Source organism: Vigna angularis, chromosome 7 (genome assembly GCF_016808095.1).
Source record: "Vigna angularis cultivar LongXiaoDou No.4 chromosome 7, ASM1680809v1, whole genome shotgun sequence".
Taxonomy (NCBI): Eukaryota; Viridiplantae; Streptophyta; class Magnoliopsida; order Fabales; family Fabaceae; genus Vigna; species Vigna angularis.
In genome coordinates, this window is record NC_068976.1 from 7514508 (window position 1) to 7533012 (window position 18505).

At 33.8% G+C, this 18505-nt stretch overlaps 1 protein-coding gene and 1 pseudogene across 1 annotated transcript; both read left to right on the forward strand.

The window, feature by feature from the left end:
• Positions 1-2793: 2793 nt before the first annotated feature.
• LOC108337149 (probable receptor-like protein kinase At1g11050) lies at positions 2794-4865 on the forward strand. The gene has a single exon (XM_017573610.2). The coding sequence runs from the start codon at positions 2835-2837 to the stop codon at positions 4632-4634; it is 1800 nt and encodes a 599-aa protein (XP_017429099.1). The 5' UTR covers positions 2794-2834; the 3' UTR covers positions 4635-4865.
• An 11026-nt stretch (positions 4866-15891) lies between these two features.
• LOC108337386 (probable receptor-like protein kinase At1g11050) lies at positions 15892-18045 on the forward strand (annotated as a pseudogene).
• Positions 18046-18505: the final 460 nt, after the last annotated feature.

Sequence of the window (18505 nt, forward strand, 5' to 3'; positions counted from 1 at the left end):
AGACTGAATGATTATTAGAGTACCAGGATAACCTCCAACTTCATGACCCTCAACATCAACATATACGCACATACCATGTCATTACAGAATCTCTCCATGAAACTCATACCATACTCACATTCCTTAACTCATATTATACCATTACGAAATCTACCCATAATCCTCATACACATACCATGACATTACAGAATCTCTCCGCGAGACTTATACCATACTCACATTCCTCGACTCATATTATACCCTTACGACATTTCCCCGTAATACTCATACATGTTCAGATGCATAAATTCAAATCAAATAAACTTCAATCATTTCAGAAATCATACAAACTGAATATATTCCAACAAGATATATTACATGATAATTTAACAGTACATAATCTGTACACAAGATTTAAGTTAAAAACCTGTCGAGTAAACTTCCAGGAAAGAGAGGTGCGTCACAATGGACAACTTAAGTACCAAGTCTTTCCTTAGCCAAAGTGTTCCTCAACTAGTTTTTAACAAATTTCTTATTAACAGATTCAAAACAACAGCATATAATATTAACACCGAAATTCAATATAGATAGTTATATAGTAAGCATTAACAATATTCACACAGAATTTCAAGATATGAATAGTAATAAAACAATACTTAATCATATTATAAAAGCATAGAAAGGTTAGCTCCCCTACCTCTATTCCAGACTTAATCTCCTACTCCGAATTTGTTTCCCCCGAAACCCTTCAGAACCTCTACTCTTCTTGCAACTAAAAATTTCTCCCTAACTCTTTCTTCTCTATTTCTCAAGCTCTCACTTGATTCCTCTTTTCTTGGTGCAAAATACCCTTCCCTCCTATGGCTATTTATAGGTAAAAAAATTTACTATTCATTAATATTTTAATATTATTTATTATTTTAATATTATTTAAAAAAAATATTTTAATCATTTACTTATTAATTCTGATCCTAATTTCTTCCATGCTAAGAAATCCTAATTTCTTACATGCTAAGGAATCCTAATTTCTTTCATGATAAGAATTTATTTTTACTATTCACTATTCACTTTTACTATGTACTATTCACATTTTATTATACAATAAAAAAAATACTAAATAAATTACCAAAAATTTGAACCTCTCCTTCTAAAATTACTATAATTTTATATCCAAAATTTACATTTTTATATCCACTAAAATTATTATTACTAATAAAATGTTAAAATTTACTATTATAAATATTTTTTTTATGGATCTTACACCATTTGTATGTTTACAGTAATAAGCACATGTACATACTTTACTAAATATTGTTTACATCAAGAAGTGATAGTATGCAAATTTTAAACAAAAATAAAATTATTGACGTATATGATTCGACAAAATAACTAATTAACCATCAAAATTATTAAACATTTTTAATAACATTTTTTTTTAAAAAAAAAAACTTAAGTATCAAATTTACATAATTCAAACAGTAAATAACTATAATAATAAATAAAAACATTATAAATTTTTTTTGGATTATTCATTCATTCATCTTAAATTCACCTAACCCACAAATTAAGTTTGACAGATTCATTTATTCCATATTTGGAAAACGTTATATATTATTTTTAACACAACCTGAGTTTTGAAGCCATAATAAATGAAGTTAAACTCACATGTGTGAACTCATTCTAACACTCCCGAGGCTTTCAGAATATGAAACCTAGAAAAGTGCGCAAATTTGGACTCATCGGTCTCTCGTAACTATAAGAGCATGCACTCCTCTCTAAATACGTATATGAAGGGATGGATTTTAGTAGATTTAAGATTAAAGTATTTAAAAATTTATATATAATATAATGAATAAAATAGATGAAAAATGTTTTAATAAATAAAAACAAAAAAATATTATTTTTCTCTTAATTATAAAATTAATTTAATATAAAATATAATTATTAATAATATTATTATTATAAATATATTGTTATTATACTGTCTAAACATTGTTTTGTTTTAACTTGCAAATATGAAGGCCCAATCCTTCCTCATTGAAAACAACATTCCTGTTTGAACCGACAGCCACCACCTAATCCGTGTTTACATTCTAGAAGTAAACAAAAGGCTACGTTTTGGTTCCAGCGTCACAGCGCTGATTTCATCAATAACTATTTACAAAATATTACAGAAATTAAAAAATAATTGTGTTTCAGACTTTCCTTGCTCATATGCCAAGAAAGTGAAGGGAAGTTGTTCTTTTATAATTTTATATTAACATTTTTACTTATAAAATAAACCAATAATCTATTAAAAATTATTTAATTAAAAAGAAATAAAACATAGTAATGTATATTTATTCTTTTGTTATAATATAATAACTAAGAAAAAGTTCTATATTATTTTTTATTTAAATTTATTTGAATTGATATATATAGATATATATAATTTTAATAATAAATATAAATAATACTAATTTTTATTTTCATCTATTAAAATATTTTTTAATTAAATCTATTGTATCATTTATTAATAAACAAAAGAGAGTGAAATAAAGAGGGAGTGACATAATTGTATGTCAAAATAAATGAGAGTGAAATAAATTGTATATCAAAATAAATGTTAATAGAGACAAATAAAAAGTTTATAACAACAAAAAAAAATTTGTAAATATGTAAACAAAATACTTGAGTGAAGCTTAAGTTTTTGTTGTACTTGAGTAGCAAAAACGTGACGTTTGACCAATGCAAGAAGAACAACGTGTGTACATAGAAAAATCTACTCTGCTTAAAAAAAAAAAAAGAGTCTACTTTTTATATTAAGGTTTCAAAGAGTCCAAAAGGAGTGTTTGTTCTCCACCACAAACTGAAAAATGGATAAGCAAGTGAGGCTATTCCTTCTTCATTTGATATCCCTCTTGACCGTGTTCACACAAGGAGCTGCATCTTCCAGATGCCCCATGGATCTCTCCTACGTTGGTTCCATTCCCTGGAACACGTCAATATGCAGAGGCCATATTGACAAGGATCGCTGTTGCGACACGCTAAGGAGTGTCTTTGCCATTGGCCTCGCTGAGTTCCTCAAAGATACTCAAAGATTTTACCTTCCTAATGCAAACACTTCCTCCGCTTGCTTACATGACTTCGCACGCAGGCTTTCAGCCTTGTCCATCAGCCAAAACATGGTCTCTCTTTGCTTCCCCGACCCATCACGCTTTGTTTTCAACTCTTCGGCTTGTGGGGGTATCAGAAACACGGAAGATTGGAACATTTCGGTGGACCGGAATACCCCTTTGTACTCAACTTGCAATGGGGACCTCAAAGACAAAACTCGCTGCAGAGTTTGCTCTGATGCTGCTCACACACTCACAGAGAAGCTCACAGCTATTCACCCTAATGCTGACGCCACAAGGTGTTTTTACTACATTGCGCTGTACGCTGCAGCTCTTGTTAACCCGTTTGGTACAACCGATATAAGCACCACTTCTTGCATACTTTGCCTGGAGCATGATGTGGTGGTACACCGGTCAAGTCATGGAGTAGAACTGTGGAAGCTGGGTTTTGCGTTGTTGGGTGTTGTTATTGGTGTTGTTCTTGCTTTTGTGATGATTTTTGTGTACAGGAAGTGGGATAAGAGAAAGAGGCAGAGTGTTTATCACAGGGAGATTGAGAACAAGGTCAGGGCATGTGTTTTGCCTAATGTTGGGGCAAAATGGTTTCGTGTAGACGAGCTTGAGCGTGCAACTGAGAGATTTTCGCGGAAGAATGTGGTTGGTCAAGGTGGTGATGGAGTTGTGTATAAAGGTACTCTTTCTGATGGTGCCGTGGTTGCTGTTAAGGAGATTTATTATTTGGAGGGTAAAGGGGATGAACAGTTCTGCTATGAAGTGGAGATCATAAGCAAAATAAAGCACAGGAATCTTCTTGCTCTTCGGGGCTGGTGCATTTCAAGTGGTGATTTGGAAGGTAAGAGAAGGTTTTTGATTTACGATTTTATGCATAATGGAAGCCTCAGCGACCAAATGTGTTCTGATGGTGCTAATAGGCTTACATGGCCACAAAGGAAGAAGATAATCCTTGATGTGGCTAAGGGGCTTGCTTATTTGCATTATGAAATCAAACCCCCAATTTATCATCGTGACATAAAGCCTACCAACATACTTTTGGACTCCAAAATGAATGCTAAATTGGCAGATTTTGGGTTGGCCAAGCAAGGCTCTGAGGATGAGTCTCATCTCACCACAAGGGTTGCTGGCACATATGGTTATGTAGCACCAGAGTATGCTCTCTATGGGCAACTAACTGATAAAAGTGATGTCTATAGTTTCGGTATTGTTATTCTTGAAATCATGAGTGGAAGGAAGGTGTTTGATGTTTTGGATTCATCTGCTGGTTTAATTACAGATTGGGTATGGACAATGACAGAATCTGGAAAGATGGAGGAAGTTTTTGATCAGTCAATAAGAGAAGGGCAAGAAAAAATTATGGAAAGGTTTGTTCTTGTTGGAATGCTATGTTCTCACTTGGCAGTGGCATTAAGGCCTACTATTGTTGAGGCCCTTAAGATGTTAGAAGGAGTCATTGACATTCCCCAATTACCTGAGAGGCCAATGCCACTGGGTCATGAGTCCTTCCAATCTTCTTTGTTGAATGGTTTACAGAGTAGTGGTTGAACATGTAAGGCACTTGTTTATCTTATTTGAGTATGAGCAAAATGTAAATACAGGTCTGTTTCCTTTAGAATTAGGTAGCACTTTTACTAGTAAAGTTCAAAGAAAAAATCATATTGTAAAATGTTTGTGTATTCAAGAGTAAGAAAATTAGTTATTATGATTAAATGTATTTTAGGTTACTCAAACCTTGCTTTTGTATAGTCTTCCAAATTTAGTTCTCAGAATTTCCCAGTGGAATGTGTGCATTTTTATCTGTCATAATTTGGTACTTTAGGAGCACTGAAAGACGAGTAGGCTTCTTCAAATTTTCCATTTGATGATAATTACGTGAGTATATATATATATATATATATATATATATATATATATATATATATATATATATATATATATATATATATCTGTGTCAGAATTTAGTACTTAGGAGCACTAAAAAAGCCTTTAATTTCTTAATTTGATTGTATGTTATCTGTCATAATATGTAAGTGTTGGTTTTTCATGATAATCGAAGCTTCCTAGTTGTAGCATGTCCAAATCAGTAAAACAAAACATCAAACATTTTATTTTAGCAGTCAATTGGAACCAGAAATGTGTAACTTTTCACCTTATCATGATTTAGCATTCTGGAATTGATGATTAGTTTAGTATTTTTATTCTGTACACTAGTTTTTTTCATTCCTATGAATTAGAATGCTGTCGAAATTCGAAGATTTTATATGAAATACAAAATTTCCCTATGAAATTAAATTACTCTATATGTGAATTTCCTTGAGATCTACTACACCATTAAGCACTTCCCACGTAGATTATTTGATACTAATTTGCTCTTAATTCTTTTTTATCAGTTACATATTGTAATTTAACATCATAAAATATTGATAAAAAGGATATAAAACATTTAATAGCATTTTATGTTTTTTATTCACATTTCTGATCGATATTACTTCTCAAACCTATGTCAAACACAAGAAAATGATGAGAAATTATCTGAGTTGTGTCTGTATGATTCATGTGTCAAAGGTATTTAATGCGTTAAGAAAATACATTTTTGACGTCTTTTTTCTGCAAAACGCGTCTTTGCGCCAAAGCCAACCAAAGTTGACGGGTAAAACCTGAATAATTGATAGTAATATCTTTAAAATATAATATTTGATTATTTTACGTAACATTTGTTTATATATATATATATATATATATATATATCCCAGAAAGTTTATAAATATGTGTCAACAAAAGGAAGTATAATCATCTGATATTTACTTTATTTTCATATATCTATTTATTTTCTCTTACTATTTTTATTACAAACTAAACAAGAAGAAGATTAATATCACCTCCAACCTAATATTTTAAAAAATATGAGTTATATATATATATATATATTTTTTTTTCTTTTTTCAATTTTTCATATTTATGAGTGAGATGAGACAGAAACTTATATTTGCCTTTTTAGTAAATCTTATATTTGAAATAGACTTTTGACCTAAGCGAAATATAAGTGAAAAAATCATAAATAAAAAGATTAAGTCTGTCATGGGAAAGAAAAATATCTACTAACTTTGATAAGTACTAACATAAGGATCTCCACACCTACCAACTTTGATCATTTTTCTTTTGAATTTTAAGAAACTCGAATTTGTAATATCAAGTGATAAGTTTCATATTAACTAATTTGAAGAAAAAATTATTAGCTATTATACTTTTAACATGATCTCATATTGACGTTACATCCTTGGATTATTTTGTAGTTTTTCAAATACCAATATATTATCTATGACGAGGTCCACAACAAAAATTAAAATTATCCTAAAAAAAATAATAACCATTTAAATGTATCACTTTATACTGCATTGGTGCGCCTGTTTTTGTGTTTAACCAAAAGCCACAAAAAATACACTTCTTTTAATATAGATAATAGGAAAAGAAAAGAAAAGAAAAAAAAAAAACTTTTCCAATAAACGACTATAAGAACCATACATGTTCGATGTCATCTTCTACACAACGTCTTTCGGCTTGCTTGGTTGACCCGTAAAACATAGATACGCATGGAAAAATTTCTACTAAATACTTCCTGAAAAAAATTATCACTTCATAATGGTAAGAAATACGTTATGCATAAATATAAAACTGTTACAATTATTTTTTAATAATTTATCCCCATTAATTGAATACAAATTGAATAAAATAAATAATGAGATCAACTTGAAAAAATAATTGAACTATTATTAAATGTTAAACCAAATTAACTAAAATTAATAAATAAGACTAAAAATACAATCAAGTTATGATAAATAAATTGTTACCAATAAGGAGTATTGATAAATCTTGAAGAAATTTGTTTTGATGATGCTACAAGAAGTTTTAGTTGAAGAAGATATTAGAATTAGTTAAAAACAATTTGTAGAAATTAAATGTAGTAGGAAATTCTTGTAAACCTTGTAAACTTGCATTTTTAACTGCAATAATCGATTATGGAATGACAATAATCGATTATCACAGAGTCATACAGGAATAATCGATTATCACATCATATAATCGATTATCACATTTTGAAAACCCTGTAACGGACTTGAATAATCGATTATCACTTACAATAATCGATTATTCGTGGCAGTTGAAACTTAATCTTAGATATTCAGAGCAGCTGGCTATATAGTGGTTTTTCTGCGAAGATTAAACAAAGAAAAAGATAGTTGAACAAAAAGCTTTTGAGAATACAGTGTGATCTGAGGAAGTTCCAAAAGCTAGTTCATTGCATTGCCTGGTCTTGTGAAAAGGAGAAGCTCGCACTTTGTGGGTCAAAGGTCGGAGCGGTTCTCTTCAAGTTGGCAAAGTTGCTGTTCTTCCGGTTCGTTCGTTCGAAGGAAGGTTTTTTTTTTTTTCTGTTTCATTTACTCTATTGTAAACTTGTGAAACTAATTTTAGTGAAAACGTTAATCACTTTTTATAGTGATTAACAACTGGACGTAGATTCTTTTGAATCGAACCAGGATAAAAATTGCTTGTGTGATTTTTTCTATTCTCTATACTGATTACTGTTTTATGCACATCAACTGTTTGGAAATTTGTCTCTAAGAAAATTAAATTTCTAAAAAGGACCATCTTATTAAGAGTTTGACCGAACACGCCTTCTGCTTTATAAGTTATTCCGCTGCGCAACTCTATAACGGTACCGATTGTTCCAACAATTGGTATCAGAGCTTGCTTTGATATTTTTTCAAATTTTTCGAAAATGGCCAGTCATCAAACTCAAGTATATGCCGAGGGTGCTTCCATCAACAGACCACCACTCTTTACTGGTGATAACTATGCATTCTGGAAAGTCAAAATGGAAATTTTTATGGGGTCTGTTGATAGAGGCATCTGGGAAGCTGTACTAAATGGTCCCTATATTCCAAAAAGAACTATTGATGGTGTAGAAGTAGAAAAACCATACTTCAACTGGACTCCAGAGGAAAATAGAAGAGCTCAATTTGATATTAAGGCTCGCAACATTATTTCATCTGCTGTTGTACTTGATGAGTTTTATAGAATTTCAGTTTGTAAGACAGCACAAGAAATGTGGGAGGTTCTCAGAGTCACACATGAAGGAACAGAGGATGTGAAACGTGCAAGGAAGAACACTCTCATTCAGGAGTATGAGATGTTCAGAATGCAACCTGGAGAAACAATTTCTGATGTCCAAAAGCGGTTCATTCACATAGTGAACCACTTGACAGGGTTGGGTAAGACTTTTGATACTGATGAATTGAATGTAAAAATTTTGAAATCATTGGACAGGTCTTGGCAACCAAAGGTGACTGCCATCTTTGAGTCTCAAAATCTTACTCAAATGTCGATGCCAATTTTGTTTGGGAAACTCCGTGAGCATGAACTTGAGTTGAGAAGATTGACGGCTGAAGAAGATCAAGGCAAAAGAAAGACACTAGCCTTCAAGTCCGAGATCTCCAAAGGAAAGAACTCTAAAAGGATTGAAGATGATGACTCCGATGATGATGAAGAAAACATGAGTCTTATGATTAAGAAGTTTGCAAAATTTATGAAAGCAAAGGGAAGAGACAAATACCGTGAAGAAAGGAAAGAAAATCATGGATCTTCTTCAAGCATAAAATGTTATGGATGTGGAGAAAGAGGTCATGTGAAGACTGACTGTCCTAAAAATAAGAAAAGTGAAGAAAAGAAAGAAAGAAAGTTTCCAAAGAAGAAGAAAGCTTACATAGCTTGGGAAGAGAATGCTTCTAGTTCTTCAAGCTCAAGCGATTCAGATAAAGAAGCAAATTTGTGCTTAATGGCAGACTTAGAAGATGCAGGAAGCCAAGTAAGTGATTCTAGCTTAGAGTCAAGTAATGAGTTTGACTTACAAAAGGAATTTCTTGATTTGTTAAATGAATCTGAAAAACTTGATGTTGCTCATAAAAAGCTAAAGAAAGAGCATAATGAATTGAAATTGAGGTATGAAAAAGTACTAGATGACGAAGTTGTTTTAAGAAACAAAGTTAGTAATTTGGAAACTACATTATCTGAATCTGATACTATTGTACAACCTATTGAATGTCTATCGTGTAAAAGTCATCTGTTTGATATTGACATTCTTGAGAATTTACTTGCAAAGACAACTAAGTCTAAGTCATATGCCAAAACAAACTTTGAGAAAAGCAATGCAAGAAGTGGAAACACGCATCTACACAAAAAATCTAAAGTGATAAGAACTCGTAGAGTTTGGGTAGAAAAAGGGACTTTTGTGAAAAATAAAGTGTATGAGGCTTGTTGTTTTTACTGCATGAAACTTGGTCACACCTCAAACAAATGCAGCATCAAACATTTTGGTGTTCCAAATGGCAAATATGCATGGGTTAAAACTGTAAAATGATGTATGTTTGCATAAACTAACCTCAAGGACCCATAATAAGATTGGGGACCTAAAGTCTTGCTCAAATTTGTTTTGTAGGAACCTACTAAGTCAAAGAAGTCACTATGGTATCTTGACAGTGGTTATTCAAGACACATGACCGGTGACAAGAAAAGGTTTATTTCTTTTGAGAAGAAGAAGCAAGGATTTGTGACCTATGGAGATAACAACAAAGGTAGAATCATTGGAACTGGAGACATTGGAGGAGGAAACACATTGACTATAAAGGACGTATTATGTGTTGAAGGTCTCAAACACAATCTCCTAAGCATAAGTCAATTATGTGACAAAGGTCTCAAGGTAACCTTTGAAAGTGATAGATGCACCGTATATTTTAAAGATTCTATTGAAATTGCTTTGCAAGGTGTTAGGCATAATAACATTTACTTGATTGATATTGAAAATGCATCTAGTCATAATATAACATGTTTAGTTGCTAAAGAGGAAAACCCTTGGCTATGGCATAAAAGAGCTGCACATATTCATATGCAACATTTGAATAAATTGATTTCAAAAAATCTTGTGATTGGTTTGCCAAATTTAAAATTTGAGAAAAACAAACTCTGCTCTGCATGTCAAAAGGGAAAGCAAACCAAATCCTCATTCTCATCTAAAACCATGATTTCAACATCAAAACCTTTAGAACTTCTGCATATGGACTTATTTGGTCCATCTAGAATTAAAAGTTTTGGTGGAAACTACTATGCTCTTGTGATTGTTGATGATTACACTAGATTTGCTTGGACATTCTTCTTAACCCTTAAAAGTGAAGCTTTTAAAGCATTCAAATCGTTTGCAAAACGTGTTCAAAATGAAAAGGAATTGAAAATCAAAACCTTGAGAAGTGATCACGGTGGTGAGTTTGAAAATGAATCTTTTGAAAAGTTTTGTGAAGAACATGGAATTGCTCATAATTTTTCTGCTCCAAGAACTCCCCAACAAAATGGTGTTGTTGAAAGGAAAAATAGGTCATTAGAAGAACTAGCTAGGACTCTTTTAAATGAATCTAATGTGCCAAAATACTTTTGGGCTGATGCAGTTAGTACTGCTTGTTACGTGTTGAACAGAATGTTAATTAGGCCTATTCTTAAGCTAACTCCCTATGAACTGTTTAACGGTAGAAAACCAAATGTATCTCATTTGAAAATCTTTGGATGTAAATGTTTTGTTTTGAATAATGGTAAAGATAATCTAGGCAAATTTGATGCTAAATCTGATGAGGCAATCTTCTTAGGATATTCTTTAACTAGCAAAGCAGATAGGGTGTTTAATAGAAGAACCTTGAAAATTGAAGAATCAATGCATGTTGTCTTTGATGAAATTGTGGACCTTGAGGTGAACCCTCTTGAGTCAAATAAACCAATTGCAGGTGATGAGGATTATTTGAGGGAAGCTCTTGAAGAGATGTATCTAAATGAAAACTATCTACCAGAAACTCAAAATGAACATCAAGTAGTTGATCCTAAAAGCTATCAACAACCAAGAGGACTTTCTCTGGACAACATCATCGGAGATATATTAAAAGGGGTAACTACTAGACACAATCTTAATAATTTCTGCTTAACAGTAGCTTTTGTGTCTCAGGTAGAACCTAAGAACATAAAGGAAGCTCTTCAAGATGATAAATGGTGTGTTGCTATGCAAGAAGAACTTAATCAATTTGAAAGGAATGATGTTTGGGAACTCATTCCTAGACAAGATGATTTTCAAATCATTGGAACAAAGTGGGTGTTTAGAAACAAGCTTGATGAAGATGGAAACATCACAAAGAACAAAGCCAGGTTAGTTGCAAAGGGCTACTGTCAAGAGGAAGGTATCGACTATGATGAAACTTACGCTCCAGTAGCCAGGTTAGAAGCTATGCCTCTTTGATGAAGTTTAAATTGTACCAAATGGATGTGAAAAGCGCATTTTTGAATGGTTTTATTAAAGAAGAGGTATATGTTAGTCAACCTCCTGGTTTTGAGGATTTTAAATATCCTAATCATGTTTATAAGTTGAAAAAGGCCTTGTATGGTCTTAAACAGGCACCTAGGTCTTGGTATGAAAGACTTACTACCTTCTTGATTGAAAATGATTTCTCTAGAGGAAAGGTTGATTCCACCCTGTTTATTAAGAAAGTAGGAAAACATATCTTGATTGTTCAAGTATACGTAGATGATATTATTTTTGGGTCTACAAATGATTCATTATGTGAGGGATTTGCACAAATAATGCAAGGTGAATTTGAGATGTCTATGATGGGTGAGCTTACCTTCTTCTTAGGGTTGCAAATAAAGCAAATAGATGGGGGGACGTTTGTCTCCCAAACTAAATATTGTAGAGAAGTGCTTAAGAAGTTTGGTATGGATACTTGTAAAGTAGCCAACACACCTATGGCAACGTCTTGCTATTTAGATAAGGATGAATCTGGTGAAGAGGTAAATGAAACCATGTTTAGAGGAATGATAAGATCCTTACTGTATCTAACTGCTAGTAGACCAGACATTATGCAAAGTGTATGTGTGTGTGCTAGGTACCAAGCTAATCCTAAAGAATCTCATCTAATTGTTGTCAAAAGGATTTTGAAATACCTTAAAGGAACCATTTCTTTTGGACTTTGGTATCCATCTGATGCTTCACTTAGTTTAATAGGTTATTCTGATGCAGACTATGGTGGCTGTAAAATTGATAGGAAAAGTACTAGTGGCACTTGTCATTTTCTGGGTTGTTCTTTAGTGTCTTGGCATTCAAAGAAACAAGCTTGTGTAGCTTTATCTACTACTAAAGCTGAATACATTGCTGCTGGAAATTGTTGTGCCCAAATCTTATGGATGAAACAGCAGCTGGAGGACTTTGATATTTTCCTTGATCACATTCCTCTGAAATGTGATAATACTAGTGCTATCAACCTAACTAAGAATCCCATCATGCACTCAAGAACTAAGCACATTGAAATTAGACATCACTTCTTGAGAGATCACATTCAAAAAGGAGATTGCCAAATTGAATACATTGACACGTTACATCAATTAGCTGATATCTTTACTAAAGCCCTACCTAAAGATAGATTCTATGAGCTTAGAAGAGAGTTAGGGGTATTAGACATGTCTTAGACTCCATATTTATGGTTCTTTGCAAATTTTCGTAAGATCAGCGTTAATAATTGATTATCATTAGGTCATAATCGATTATTACAAACCTGGGCAACATCCTCTACACTGAGATAATCGATTACCCCACCCAATAATCGATTATGAATCTTCAAATTCACCCCTGGAAAATCATGAGCAAATAATCGATTATCTTCATACATAATCGATTATCACACAATTTCTGGAAAGTGATCAACGAGCAGATAATCGATTATCACTTATGATAATCGATTATCACGCTAACAGTTTCAAAAATAAAGTCGTTGGAGCCTCCCATAACGGCTAAAAACAGCCATAAACGGCTAGTTTTTCCCTTCTTATTATAAATAGGCCCCTATAATCGATTATTAGACATCTCTTTGCACCCAGAAACTGCTGAAATCAAAATCTTGAGCTTTCAATCTCTCCAATTTTACTCACTTTCTCAAACTATCACTCCCTCAACTTTTCTCCATGGCAGATTCAAGGAGACATCGCCGCAGAGCTGTTGGAGCATCCTCTTCCTCTCAACCACGTCCGGCAACTATTGATGGATGGATTTCAGATCAAGGAAAACATGCCGACTATGTTACTTCCTGGCAAGAAAGAAGAATCATGGCGGTAAAGTATATTCGCCTTGATTTTTTCCGTTTCTATGGATTTCAATTTCCAGAGCTTTTTAATGATGAAGGACTCTCAAATCTGGTGGAGCAAAAAGGTTGCATTTATCCCGATCTCATCAGAGTGTTCTATTTCAACTTGAGATATCAAGATGGGATTATTTCCACTAAAGTCAAGGGTGTCCGCATAATTTTAGATGATGATGTGTGGACCAACGTTGCCCAACTACCCATCTGGGATGATGCTGTCAAAGTTCATCTCGGACTCCAAGATTTCGATCGATTATTGACTTTCCAATCCTTCCTACGTCACTCTGAACAACAGACTAATCGAAGGCAATTGCTTGTTGGAGGTTTCAAGGTTGAAGAAAGGATGATTCACTACTTACTTGTCTGGATCCTATGTCCTAGAGCAACCAATCATGCTCAATGCTCTGAATAGGATCTACTTCTTCTGTATGGGATCCTAAATCACATACACATCGATTGGCCTGCTCTCATTGCTGACACTATGGTAAAAGCTAAGAAATCCCATTCTTATCAATTTCCTTATGCTCTTCTTATTTCTAGAATCTTGGAGTACAAAGGTGTAAATGTTGAAGGAGAACTTGTCCAAGCCATTCAAGCTGTTGGCTCGGAAATTGGCGATACTACCTTTCGTCAGATGGGATTCATTACTAGAGGACGCATTCTCATTCACAAAGATGATGACCATCCTGATGCAGATGAAGATGATGATATCGATACTCATATGGCAGAACCAGTTAATGCTGCTGCTCCTTCTGATGCTGGTCCATCTACCATGCCCTCATCCTCCTCACTCTCCATGGAAGAACATTTTGCTAGATTATCTAAGCAATTAGAGGATATGAGTCTAGCACAAAGAACACACTTTGAGGAGATTTATGAGTGGCAACAATCTGTTGATGAGTACATGGTTGATCAATTTCTTGATCTTGATGTTCGCCTATCTAACATCGAGAATCATCTCAACATTCAACCTACAGAGAGATCTCCTAGTCCTGAGTTTTAGATATAGATTCTATGTTAGACTGTTTTGTTGTTTGCTTGCCATTTCATCTATGTTATAATTCTGTTTGTTATGTGTCTTCTTATAATGTAATCTTTATTTTTATAAATAAAATGATCTCTTGATTATATGCATCCTTTGTTTAATTGAGGGGGAGATCATATTTAGGGGGAGCCTTTAACATCCGATTTTTTTGCTTCTGATCAAAAAGGGGGAGAAGAATAATACAAGGGGAAGTATAAATTATTACAGGTATTGCTAACTTTGTTGTTGTCTGTTAGCTTGTATGTTTTGCAGGTAAGCCAAAATTGCTTTTAAAATTGAATTTTTGATCATCATCAAAAGGGGGGAGATTGTTACCAATAAGGAGTATTGGTAAATCTTGAAGAAATTTGTTTTGATGATGCTACAAGAAGTTTTAGTTGAAGAAGATATTAGAATTAGTTAAAAGCAATTTGTAGAAATTAAATGTAGTAGGAAATTCTTGTAAACCTTGTAAACTTGCATTTTTAACTGCAATAATCGATTATGGAATGACAATAATCGATTATCACAGAGTCATATAGGAATAATCGATTATCACATCATATAATCGATTATCACATTTTGAAAACCCTGTAACGGACTTGAATAATCGATTATTCGTGGCAGTTGAAACTTAACCTTAGATATTCAGAGCAGCTGGTTATATAGTGGTTTTTCTGCGAAGATTAAACAAAGAAAAAGATAGTTGAACAAAAAGCTTTTGAGAATACAGTGTGATCTGAGGAAGTTCCAAAAGCTAGTTCATTGCATTGCCTGGTCTTGTGAAAAGGAGAAGCTCGCACTTTGTGGGTCAAAGGTCGGAGCGGTTCTCCTCAAATTGGCAAAGTTGTTGTTCTTCCGGTTCGTTCGTTCGAAGGAAGGTTTTATTTTTTTTTTTCTGTTTCATTTACTCTATTATAAACTTGTGAAACTAATTTTAGTGAAAACGTTAATCACTTTTTATAGTGATTAACAACTGGACGTAGATTCTTTTGAATCGAACCAGGATAAAAATTGCTTATGTGATTTTTTCTATTCTCTATACTGATTACTGTTTTATGCACATCAACTGTTTGGAAATTTGTCTCTAAGAAAATTAAATTTCTAAAAAGGACCATCTTATTAAGAGTTTGACCAAAAGCTTTATAAGTTATTCCGCTGCGCAACTCTATAACGGTACCGATTGTTCCAACATAAATCCTTTTTTTCATATTTTTCATTTAAAACTACTAATAAAAATGTTTTCTTTTTTCTATAAACATTTCTAAGAGAGAAAATAAAAATATATTTGCACAAATTAGTCCATAAGATACTCATAAAAATAATAAAAATGGCCTAATTAAAATTTTCGGAAACTAAAATCAACTTATGTTAAAGTTAAAAAAAAATAAGAGTTTAATTTTTTTAAAATTAATTTTAACTTGGAAATATTTTTTTTTTATAGAAAAAGTTTTTCTAATCATATCCTCATAAGGGAAAGGAAAAGGAAATAAATTTCTAAACTCTTTTTATTAAATTTTACTTAATTTTAACCAATTAAAAATGTTTATTATATCCTGTGTGTTGCTGGTACTATATTATAATACAAAGACTCGAATACACAAAAAAGAAAGCAAAAAAGAAGTGTTCTTTAAGCAAGATGATCCTTACCTTCATGTTGCTCTTCACCATTCTCATAGCTGCTGCTGCTGCATCTTCTTCATGTCCGATGGATCTCACCTATGTTCAAACCATTCCCTGGAACACTTCAATCTGCAAAGACCCTGTTAACAAAAATCTCTGTTGCAAAGCCCTTTCTAGCATCTTCGGCATAGGCCTTGCTGAACATCTCAAAGAAACATCCATGTTTTACCTTCCTGATGTAAACACTTCCTCCGCTTGCTTATCTGATTTCAAACACCACCTTGCAGCCATCTCAGTAAAACCAAACATAGTCTCTTTTTGCTTCCCTCACCCAACCCAGTTTGTCACTAACTCTTCAGCTTGTGCAGGGATTACAACTCTACAAGATTGGAACCAAAAGGTCACCATGGATAGCCCAGTGAAAACATCGTGCAAAGGGGACCTTAAAGACCAAACTCTCTGTAGTAATTGCATTCAAGTTGCTACAGAATTGGTTTCCAATCTGACACGTATTGACCCAAATGCTAATGCCAAATGTTTTTACTACACAGTTTTATATGTTGCAGCTGTGGCTAATCCGTTTGGGACGACAGATCTAAGCACTACTGGATGCATACTTGGCCTGACACAACCATCTAATGCAGTAACAAGAGGGTTAGCAAACAAAAGAAGAAAAAAGATCAAGCTTGTTATTATGTTGTTGGGTGGTGTTGGTGTTGTGTTTGCTTTGGCTCTTGCTCTGATGGTCGTGTACAGGAAGTGGGATAAGAGAAGGAAGAAAAATGTTCAGTGCAGGGAAGTTGAAAACGAGGTTAGTGCTGGTGTTTTGCCTCGTACAGGTGCTAAATGGTTTCACATATCAGAGCTGGAACGTGGCACGAGTAAATTTTCAGAGAGTAATGTGATTGGGAAAGGTGGTCATGGGGTTGTGTACAAAGGGACTCTTTCAGATGGAACTTTGGTTGCCGTTAAGGAAATTTTTGGTTGGGGATGAAGAGTTCTTCTATGAAGTGGAGATCATAAGCAAAATAAAGCACAGGAATCTTCTTCCTCTTCGGGGATGTTGTGTTACAAGTGATAATTTGAAAGGTAAGAGGAGGTTTTTGATTTATGAGTTTATGCCTAATGGAAGCCTGAGTGATCATTTGTGTTCTTATGGTGCTAATAGGCTAACATGGCCACAAAGGAAGAACATAATCCTTGATGTGGCTAAGGGGCTTGCTTATTTGCACTATGAAATCAAACCCCCAATTTATCATCGTGACATAAAAGCTACCAATATACTTTTGGATTCCAAAATGCATGCTATATTGGCAGATTTTGGGTTGGCCAAGCAGGGTAATGATGGCAAATCTCATCTAACTACAGGGGTTGCTGGCACATATGGTTATGTAGCACCAGAATATGCACTGTATGGGCAACTAAGTGAGAAAGTGATGTGTACAGTTTCGGTATAGTGATTCTAGAAATCATGAGTGAAAGAAAAGTGGTTGATACTTTGAATTCATCCACGGATTCAGTTACAGATTGGGTATGGGCACTTGCAGAAACTGGAAAGATGGAGGAAATTTTTGAGGAGTCAATAAGAGAAGGGTCAGTGAAAACTATGGAAAGGTTTGTTTATGTTGGAATGCTATGTTCTCATTTGGTAGTGGCGTTTAGACCTACTATTGTTGAGGCCCTTAAGATGTTAGAAGGTGACATTGACATTCCTGAATTACCTGAGAGGCCAGTGCCACTTGGCCATGCGTCCTTTCAATCTTCTGTGTTGCATGGTTTGCAGAGAAGTGGTTGAAGATCAAAGCCACTTGTTTCATATTAATCAACCCTACAAGTAAACAATTCTTTTAAACTCTACTCTACTTTGTGGACGCAATGAACATTTTCTAGACCGTAGGACTTCCTCGTCTTAACCGTTCCATATCCCTGGAATTGGTTCCATATACCCTCCCCTCTTCTTCTTTATTTTTAAACCCTCCTCCTCTTCTTTATCTTTAACTCCTTCCCCTCTTCTTTATCTTCAACCCATTTCCAAAACTAGAACCACCAACTAACCATAACGGGTACCAAATAAGTGACTACGGAATTGATGGCGAGGGGTAATGTTGAGAATATGATAGATTCATTAATGTCAAAAGGACAATATTTTTGGTTTCCTTTCCCTTTTTAGGTTTTACTGTTTTAGTTTAAAGAGTTCTATAAATAGAGCTCCTCTTTTTGTTTTTCAGTGTAAGAAACAAAATACATTAATGAGAATACACTTTACAAAAAGGAGAAAATGTTGCGTTTTACTTACCTTTCTTGTTGCCCTCTTCATTTTTGTCTTCTTCACCATTGTCATCCGCTGTCTCTAAGGTTGTCGGACTGCCTTGCCATGGCCCTTTCTCCATCGCCTGGAAGAACCTTCTCGACGCTTTGTTCTCTCTCTTCTCACACGCGGGTGTTTCTGTCACGTCTACTGCTTTTTATTTCATCAGTGATCTTTATCTCTCTTTCGGGCCATGATGCGTTGGGCCATTCTTTTAAGTGCAGAGTACTGGGCCCGATCTTAA

Bases quoted from the DNA above. Each gene is read 5' to 3' on its own strand.
- LOC108337149 (XM_017573610.2), top strand. From the start codon at position 2,835: ATGGATAAGCAAGTGAGGCTATTCCTTCTTCATTTGATATCCCTCTTG.